The sequence below is a fragment of the Astatotilapia calliptera genome, chromosome 11 (assembly GCF_900246225.1).
Source record: "Astatotilapia calliptera chromosome 11, fAstCal1.2, whole genome shotgun sequence".
Classification (NCBI taxonomy): Eukaryota; Metazoa; Chordata; class Actinopteri; order Cichliformes; family Cichlidae; genus Astatotilapia; species Astatotilapia calliptera.
In genome coordinates, this window is record NC_039312.1 from 17,307,268 (window position 1) to 17,317,397 (window position 10,130).

Sequence of the window (10,130 nt, forward strand, 5' to 3'; positions counted from 1 at the left end):
CTCAAACAGGTAAAAAATTCACAAAATGTGTAAAATCCTCATCCAAGTAAGAGTTTAGCAGATGATCCCCCCTGTGCATGTTGTATGAATTTGCCATCTTTTTTAAAATAAAAAAATATATATATTTATATATCCTACATTTCCTCCCCCCCTATCCCTGCACTGGATGCCTCTTCTCAAAATGCCCCTATTCTGCTCTTTGCACACACACTTCCAACACATTTATAAGATTACACAGATGTGGCAAATCACATGCGCATAGTAAGCATTTCTGAATGGACGCATCACTCTTCCTGTGTTGGTAGTGAATGGGCAGTGTCGATTCTCAGATTGTTGCATGCTGCTTGTATAGTAAGACTGGAAGAAAGGCGAGAGCTGCTGTTTAAATGGGGCAAAAGCTGCATATTGGTCTATAGTTACACTTAGAAGCCTGTGGCTTCAACTGCATCTAGATCTACCTGATATTGCAACCCCGATAATGGAAACACGTCAAGTTGAAGTTGTTGCCACAGTATTCGAACCGCACGAGTATGTTTTTATTGGAATTATTGATGAATTTAATTTTGAAGTCACCTCTTGACTAATTTCCTCCTTTGTTTTTCTAATTGCAGTTCCAGCTCATCTGGTACTCAAATCCCAAAGACAGAAGGTAATTTCATTTATCTAGATGGAACTGTTTAGAGTGACTGTGTGCGCTAAAACTTTGCTATTTTTCCATTATTCTCTCTGACTTATTTCCTTTTCTTTTGCAGTACCTCCTCCAACTGTATAGGCATTACAGCACAAGCTTGAAAACAAAAACAGAAGCCCATGCTAGCAAATAGATACAAGTAGATCAGCTGTGTTGGTGGCCACTCCTCTTATGGATAACATACCTCTGATGGGTGATTGATAAACAGGGTTTTCTTATACAACCTGACCTCATCCCATATTATTTGGCAAAGCTGCAAAACATCTGTCTGTAGATTACTCTGTGTAGTGTTTAAGATGAAAAAGAAATGACAAGGACACTCAATGTTCACATCAAACACAGGAAATGGGTGTGGTTTCTCTTCTACATCTTTTACTGTTATAAAACAATAAAATCAAGAGCATGATTACAAAATTAGAAATGTGTCCATCATGTGTACAGCAATTGAAACTGCATTCATTGAGCCAGTTTAACATTCGTCTTTATGATTTATTCCTTTTTTTTTCTCCTGCGCAGGATCTTTCAAACAGCAGATCCAGCTGGTAAACCAATCGATGGAAAAACCGAATCATAACAAATCAAAATTTGCAAAATGAAATAAATGAAAAGTCAACATTCATTTTGAGGTTACCTTTACAAATATAACAGTCAGAGCTGATTCAGTTCTAAAGCAACAGTATTCAATTCCCTGTAAAGGCTAAAAGGGAGACTACTTTCAAATGGATCCCATCTACTCTTGTTATAAGAATGTCAGAAATTATTCTCATGTGAAGCAAGAGTGTAGCAAATGAAAAGCATGTTCATGAGAAATGTTATGTGGTTTTGTTGTGAGATTTCCTTTGTGCTTTACAGGAATTTACAGCGTGTCTAATATAAAGGATGACACATAAGTGAGAGGCTTACTTGTCACTCAGATTACACTCATTTAATCTGTGATTAAGTTTCACTGTCATTGCAGTGAAGGTTGGTTGAAATTGGCCTTGAAAAATAAATACTGTGAGTGTAAACAAAAGTGCAAGCTTCTTATGTGTTGCTGTATTTTCCATGCTGCTAATTTCTGAAGCTGAATGTAAACGGGACTGTTCAAAGGGTACCCCGAAGATCAAAAGAACCTGATGGAATTTAAGCACTGTTATCGTCCTTGCACTCATGACTCATGAGTAAAAAGTACAGTCAGTCAGACAATTTGTCACCACACTTACTCATGTAATGCCTCTTCGACAAAGAAAAAAAAAAAAACATATTGTCTGTCACAATCATTTTTAAAAACATAGAGGTTTTACCCTTAAAGTTTCCTTTTCCACAAAGGAAAGTGCACCTGAGGTTACACAAATATGTATGATGCATACAGAAAGGAGGTTCAATCGTACAACAGATTATTCTCATTCCAAACACACATGAAGCACACATACTGATTGATATGACAACCATCACTCACTGTATCATTATGATAATATTTCAACGAGGGGGATTTGAGACAACAAGAGGTCTTTCAGGGACATTGTCCTGGAGCTTATTTTCACGATTTCACAGAAATCAACATAAAACCGGGAGTTTAGCCTAACAGAAAAATAAATATTACTCCACCTTCGACTACTACTTTTTTTTTCCAATAACTAATGCTAATGTTTTGTAGTTCTGTTGTTTCATTGCAAAATGTTAAAAAAAATAAATATGTTACTTAAAAACTTTCAAATGCATGCCTGATTTCTAGCAACAGCGTTTCGTGGAAAAGTCTTCACAGAGATATCACATTTCGGAATGAAATCCTTCACTCACAGAGGAATACTTCTGCCTAAGAGTAGTAAATAAATAAAACACTACAGTTTTACAGAAACTAAATACCAAGCAAATTTGAAGCTTTAGAATTAAAGCATCCTTTGTCTATTGCAATGTGAATTACACAGCATTTGGAGATTTATATACCAAAGTAGTCTTGTTTACTCATCAATATATAGGCTGGATACTCCCAGAGTGTCATCAAAATAAAACGTAAACCCCCCTTCTCAACAGAGGAACTATCTTAAAGACATATTCCCTCCAAAATGGGACTACAAATTATCTGAGTCATTCCTGGTCCTGCAAGGACACGATACGTCGACGAGAGGAAGCACTTCGTTTCTTCAGCATGAGCTTGAGCTACAAGTTAGGAGATAAATTAATATAAGTAAACTGAAAAATCAAGTCAATCACAAAAAAAAGAAAGAAAAAAAAAAAAGTGAAGATATGGGTGATTACCTGTTCTCCCAGCAGGCCGCTCTGCAGCAGGTGAGCTGGCTGGTCATTCTCCAGATTGCGGATGCTGGGATCAGCTCCTTTGCTCAGCAGCAACTGCAGGATCACCTCCTGGTGGAGGTTACCATGGAGACCGGCTGCCATGTGTAAAGCTGTGTGGCCGTGAGCCTGTGGGGGGAAAAATATAAAAGCCGCATAACTCGGACTGTTCACAGACAGCTATAGCTGTACGCTTACACATTATGTATTTGCGCATAAACACGTGTATGCATAAAATTCTGCTCTGAGTTTCTTGTCAGTGTGGGACTCACTTTCATATTGACAAAGTCTTTCATGTTCGGCAGGGGAATGCTCAGCAGATAACGCACCAGATCAATGTTCCCCTCCTTCACAGCCAAATGCAGCACAGTCTTGTTACTTTTGATTTCCTGGAATTGGAGAATTGGAAGTAATGGGAGAGACATAATGAAACCACAAGTCAGACTAGAACCGCTAAAAAGCGTCAAGCAACAAGGAGAAAACAAAAGAGAGAACAAAGAGGGGAATGGTTGGCAGCATGACGACATCTTGGTTAGATAAAACCCCAGGTAGCTTAAAATTCTGCCTTGAAGTACAGGCCTTACTGTGTTGAACTTCACAGTTGACCTACCTGACTGAGAAGGGATGCCCCTGCACCAAGTAGCATCTGCACACAGGAGAGCTTCTCCATAGCTTTGGTCTGAAGATTAACATCTGCATGCCCATTGGTAGACAAAGCCTTCACCGTGACACTGTGAGAAATGGCTGCACAGTGCAGAGGGGTCATCCCTGAGACAAAGAAAATATATATCTTTTAGGGGTTCCAGTAAATATGTTGGAGTTGGAGCTAAAAGCAAAGATGTTATTTTACCTTCAAAATTGCGGGCCTCCAGGTTGACGGCCGGCCTGCTCGACAGAATCGCCTGCAGAAACAGATCGCTGATTAGATCTCCTCACTCTTATCTTTGCTTGTTTTGTTTTTTAAGTCATGCCAAAGTCATTTAGTAGTTACTGTAGCTTTACCCGCAGAACCCCTGGGAATCCATAGTGGGAAGCCAGATGAAGAGCGGTTTGTCCATTAACGTCACAGGCGTTGATGTCCGCTCCCAAAGACAGCAGATCTTGGACAATGTCTGCCTGGTTTGCCGTCACTGCCACCAGTAAAGCAGTCTGCACAAGCACAGGTAGTATACACATGTATTTTAAGAGACCATGTCAACAACAATCAAACTGAATGATGTTTTTTTTTTTTTGTTCATACCTTTCCCTTGTGTTCTTTTGCATCAAGTCTCCCTACATCCCTCAGCCTCTCCGCAGCAGCATAGGCACACTCTCTCAGTCCCTTGGCAGTGTAGATGTGCAGGATGCTGATAGAGAAAGAACACATCACAAATTAGTTATGAATGAGACTACATAATTGTGGTAATCCCCACAGCCAATTTCACTCTATTTTCTCTCACGAGTTCACTTGTGACAAGGAATAGAATTTGTAAGATTGTAATTGTCACTGAGCATGAGTGGCTGACTCATTTTCATATTTAGTTTTTTTTTCTTTATTCATCTGTCTAGGATTACCAAATGGGTTCTCACTTTGAGCTCACGACTGAAAACGAAACTGTAGGAAAGTAAATAAATTGTGTACTCGTGTTCAAAGAGCGCAATAAAGTTATCAGCGGGGGTTTGCGTGGGTCCAGAAAGTGAACACGCACTGCATTGCAAAATATCTAGAAGAATTAACACTTACTTGTATTTTAATGTTTGTAATGCAGGCTAGAACTTAAAATTGAAACCTCAGTCCACATTTCCCACTGGCAAATTGACTTTTATTCTCTGCTTTAAATCTCAATAGCCGGTATAAACCAAACACTCCCCGCTAACACACTCATGATCACTCACGTGTCTCCGTCTTCATCCTGGCAGGTAGTTCTGCTGTAGTCCATCCTGCTAAGCAGCATTCTGGCTTCCTCGAGCTTGGTGGCATCCATTGTTGAACTGAAAGTCAGCTGTGTGGTCTGGCTTGGGTCCAGAAGTGACCAGGAAGAATCTGAGAGAGCCCCCAGGCAGTCCTGTGCAAAGGAATGCAGATTTTACTCAACAAACTCAAGATAGGATTATCAAACTTGCAAAGTCTGCAAACAAAGGCTAACACTTACATATGGCTGGGACATTGTTTCCACAAATGGATGGACTGGTTGCTGTGTGTATTCAGGTGTCATTGTGTGGCTGTAGGTTGTGGTAAAGCTGGTTCCTGGTTGGTTGCCATAGAAACTGAGTGACTCAGGAGCTGGGGCCCACTGCTCATAGCTCACTGCCATGTCTGAGTAGCTACTTGCTGCACCTAGAAAGAAGAAAACTTCTTTTTATCACTGAAAAGATAAAATTACTTAAATAACAAGATCTCTGATATACTTTTGGTTGATTCTCTACTCTCTGTGTTGCAATCATTTGCAATAGTTTTTGCAATAGTTGAGGTCAGTGTTAATAAGAAAAATGCTTATTAATGCCTACACATCCAAAGTGTTTTGCATTTAGTCTTTAACAGAAGCTGCCCAGTCCTTACCTGTACAGGAAAATGGTTCTGATGGAGGCAATTGCTGCAAAAAGAAGAAGAAGCAGGAAAAACTGTGAACAATCAAATCCTGATAATGTAAAATTTGATGAGATGCACAGGTACTATATGTGCTGGCTTACTGTAACAGTAGCTGGAGGAACAGGACTTGTGCTGGTTGTCGGGCAGCAGGGTGGCACAGAGGACGTCTCGCGTCTTCTCTTCTGCTCCAAGAGTTTTTTCACTGTGGGCAGTGTGCAACACGGCTTCTCTTTTGGCGCTGGGAAAGTAAGTAATATGGAAATTGCTCAATTTTTCAACATATTACTGGCAAGCCTCCTCAGTCCTTAGAGCGGTTGAGCAAGCCCAAATCATGATATTCCAACCACCTTGCTTCACAGTTGGTGTGAGGTTCCTTCCTTGTCTACTGTCCCCGTGACCAGCTGTATACACCATAATGATCCTAAAGGTTTGCCTAGCTATGCCTATATGTGTCCAAATGCAGGTCAAATTTGAATGTCTTTGTTTCTGTAGATGCACTTAGACACAAACAGAAGAGTCACCTGCAGACCCTGTGATTCCTTGGTAGCATTTTTGGACCATCAAATCGTGTAGCCTCAATTTAGCGAAGGGTGCAATTAAGGACAAATTTGAGACTTCTTAAATCTCATCCCAGTTACAGGGATCCACAACCTTTTTTTGTGTTTAGATACCTCTATTAGAGAGCTCTTTAGACCTTGGCCTAATGGAGGGAGATGAGAACAACAGACCCAGAGGTTCAACTTGTTACACAAGCGAGACTAATGATTGGAACCTGATTCCAACTTCACTGATTTTAAGGTGTGGTAAGTGTATGGGCATGAGCGTACTTTTCTTTTCTTTTTTTCTGCGTGATTCATGTCTTTAAATTTATTCAAATGTACATAAATGACAACAAAATGTAAATTTTAGATACATGTTCTCTATCTGTTGCCTTTTTACTTCTTTAATCACATGACTATATACTGGTGACATTTAATCGATATCAGAGGCAATGTTTAATCATCACTAGTCATTTGTTTGCTTTCGTCTAGAATGTCTTGGAGTATCGAAAGGTTTTCTACAGCCAAAGATACATTTTCTTTTTCTTGTTTCTTACAGACTTACTTTACAAAGATCTAAAATAGGGTGAAGATGCAAATTTTGAGATTTGAAAAATGAAAGCAGAGAACGCTTGAATACCTGCCTTTTTTTTTTTTCTGTTAATCCACTAATGAATGAATGCAATGAGCGTTTCATGTCTGGAAATATCAATTTGAAATGTTTTCCAACAAAAGGACAAACTTGTTTACAGCCATTAAAACTTAGCTTATCAAAAAGTTAAACCTTTAAACGAATAAATGAAGTCTGATCACAGACAGCCTTTTTATGTCTGCAGAAGTGGATTTACTCTCACTGTGTACTCTATGGAGTCTATGTGCCACTTGGCTTTGATTTGTTGAGGGTTAACTGTCAACCAGCCTAATGATATAATTATCACTGATATAAATGAAGCTTAAAAAGGTATGAAAGCATCAGAATAAGAAATATAAAGTGAGTCGTGAGCTTATGATTCATTTATCAAATGAATCACAAGCTGTACAACTCTCATCACATCTCATTTTCTCCACGCTCACCTTTCACATACATTCACATCAAGTCCATTATGCAGTGAGTGTGTTTTCCCTTTCTGATACTAAAGTATCATTTCCACTGAACAGGTAAAGGAAATCAGAAAAATAGGAAACAAATATTACAAAACAGAATTCAGATGTTTCCAGCTGAGATGTTGTGACCACACAGGTTGTTTCCTCAAAAACTTCACCCCACATGTGTAAGATAAAGTGATATTTCCACCCTGTCTGTGGAACTGCGGTACAAAAGACAAAGCTATGCAAAACCTCCTCCATTAGGAACACAGATAATGTGGCCAAGCAAACCAGACAGATTAATCAGAAAGGCTGTAGTATGGGATAACCACTGCTTATTTTCTATGACATCTTCCTGTAGTACCGCTCCGTTACGCTACACAATGGCAAACCACATCTTCCTGCCTTGGTGTGTCACAGGCTTGTCACCTCAACACGTGTAGTTGCCTTGTGCTTTCTATTGAACCATGTCTGGAAGGTAGAGCACAAGAAGTCTGCTCTTTTGTCACGTCTCTGTTTTGTTTTGTTTGGGGTTTGTGTTGTTGTTGTTGTTGTTTGTTAGCTTTTACTTTATGAATATTAAGCCTTACAGGGACAACACAGCCCTGTTCACCAAAGCAAACACACGGAGTGTGCGCTTCCGGAAAAAAAATGCAAATTCGACCACTGAGATGAAAAAAGAAAAAAAAGAAAGAAAAGATTGTAGATCTCTGTTGGCAAGCTGTGTCGCTTCTTCTCAAAGCAGAAGGAGGAAAAAAAGAAACAATAATCTCACTTCCACTTAAAAACCAGTCCTTGACAATAAGCTCATGGTGCTGTGTGTCATATGCCAGCCCCCCCCCCAGCACACAATAAAGGTCACTTAATGAGAATACATGACATCAGTCTGTACATTTCAGGGCCACAAGTTTCATTTTCAAGTTCAAAAGGTGTTACTATAGGTTACTCAATCCTGACTCATTTTAACTTTATATCAAAATGTCACTTTTGGCCCGGTGATGTAATGCTGCAATATAAGTGCATATTCTCTGTTTAAAAGTATCTCTGAAAAGATGCCACCAGTTGATCGAAGTTGCCCTGTAGGCTGCCAGACGCCAGGAAATGGCCTGGGGGACCCACGCATGCACATACATTTGGGCTTACACTAATCTAACCCCCACGCAGCTCTGGGCTAGACTGTGCTATATTCAAATAGGTTTTGTGGAAACCCCTGGACATTGAGTCATGTGAGTGGGCGGTTGGGGATTCCGACGACCTTTCTCTTTTGGCTCTATGCTCGGTGAAAAGAAAGAAGCATACAGCCAGTTTCCTCATTTTGTGGTTTAGCAGAGCTGAATATGTAATCGTTCTGCTTGTTTTTTAAGGGAGACCATAAACAAATAAGCTTAAGCAAACAAGATGCTGTCACGTCACACAGCCTGCCTGTCTGGCACTAATCATAAAATGGGGAAATGAAAACATACTAGCATGGGTGGAGGTGTATTAGGGTTTCCCCAAATGATGTCCTGCTTGTTGGATTCACCCGAACTGTGATGTCATATATGAAAAACCAAGCCAAGAGGAAGGCTAGTGCATGAAAGCACCAGTGAAATGACTGAACTCACTGTACTCTATTCATATCAAAAACACATCCCCCTATTGGCATAGCGTGGCAAACATAGTCTGACTATAAAAGCACACCAGGAGCTGAAAAAGAGCGATTCCTGCCACGTTTAGGAGGCAGCATCCCGATTAAAATTCATAGAAAACCCTATCAGATGTGTCCTGTCCTGTTGATGACATAGGAGGTCTGTGTCGACGTAAGCTTTTAAATGACACCTCATTGTAATTAAACTCTAACACACACACGCACAACACAAAAAAGAGAAACAGCTTCACCATCCCTGTCTATATAAAAACCCGAAAAACATACAAAGTAATGAGTTAGCGGTGTCGTCATCACAGTCAAACTATTCACACGATCAGGCTTCTAATCTGCCGCATCAAAAGCACAAACGTACTCACATTTATCAAAGTGCATGTCAGAAACTGTTTTGCTGTGAAGTCTTCGACAGATCGTCCGCTTGCTCGCCAACCTTTTCAATGAGGGATGACCGAGGGATCTCTGACGCTCTGCCACGCTGTAGTCTGTCTGGCTTGTTTTCTTGTTGTGATAGTGCTCCACACAGAGCATGCAGTCCCTTTCCCCTCAACCCCCAGCTGTGGTCACGCCCTCGAGCACGAGGAGGGAGGGCAAAGCGTGAAAAGCAGAAAGAAAAAAAAGAAAAAAATAAAAGTGTGAGAACGAGCTGTGAGTTATGCGAGCAAAAGGTATGACAAGTGAATAAAGAGTTGTTTATATTTAGGCGCTGTTTCGGACAGAAGAGCGTTTATTTATAAATGGTTACCATTACTTCACCCTGCACCAGCTGAACGACTAAACCGCCTCAGGAATGAGTAATGGGTTGTCCAGTCTCGTAGTAGGCTAACAATAAACACAATCAGACATTCTGCTTATAGAGTACGTTCGCTTTTAATACTTGAAGTACATTTTGAGGACAAAAGTGAGTGACGGCGAAATACATTAGTTTTTACGTTGCGCTGAAAGCCTAAACAAGCTGGAACTCCTTGACTGTTTTGTAGTACAGTTTATAATGACACTTATGTCATGTTTCAAAAGCTCATCTCAAGTTGGTAGTTTTAGATGTGTGGAATCAAAAAGGTCGTGGAAGTGATCGCAAAAGTACAAGTGCCTAAATGTTAAAGTAGTAACTGGCAAAGAGATAAGTGATCTGAAATTTTCAACATTGCGCTGATGCAAAACAACGTTTGATAGAAAACTAAAGAAATATAGTAACACGTTATCTCAACCTACTGTTATTATGACTTATATAAAGTTCTAAAGATAATGAACTCCTATCAAGTTTGTTTTTATAGCCAAAAAATGTGATCTCAGCTTACAGTGAACAGGGTATTTATTATGATTTAAAAT

At 39.9% G+C, this 10,130-nt stretch overlaps 1 protein-coding gene and 1 long non-coding RNA gene across 2 annotated transcripts in view; one reads left to right on the forward strand and one right to left on the reverse strand.

Moving 5' to 3' along the window:
• Positions 1 to 775, forward strand: part of LOC113031629 (uncharacterized) — a 1,928-nt gene extending 1,153 nt beyond the window's left edge. Inside the window, exons 3-4 of the long non-coding RNA XR_003273760.1 lie at positions 612 to 649; positions 753 to 775. This is a non-coding gene — a long non-coding RNA (uncharacterized LOC113031629). The remainder of the gene's footprint in view (positions 1 to 611; positions 650 to 752) is intronic.
• Positions 776 to 1,041: 266 nt separating this feature from the next.
• On the reverse strand, positions 1,042 to 9,392 carry nfkbid (nuclear factor of kappa light polypeptide gene enhancer in B-cells inhibitor, delta). Its single transcript, XM_026183871.1, has 12 exons — positions 9,164 to 9,392; positions 5,636 to 5,772; positions 5,505 to 5,538; positions 5,098 to 5,282; positions 4,841 to 5,010; positions 4,206 to 4,311; positions 3,968 to 4,114; positions 3,816 to 3,867; positions 3,576 to 3,733; positions 3,238 to 3,354; positions 2,930 to 3,094; positions 1,042 to 2,830 (listed from the first exon to the last, which is right to left on the reverse strand). The coding sequence occupies exons 1-12, from the start codon at positions 9,330 to 9,332 to the stop codon at positions 2,759 to 2,761; spliced, it is 1,512 nt and encodes a 503-aa protein (XP_026039656.1). The 5' UTR covers positions 9,333 to 9,392; the 3' UTR covers positions 1,042 to 2,758.
• Positions 9,393 to 10,130: the final 738 nt, after the last annotated feature.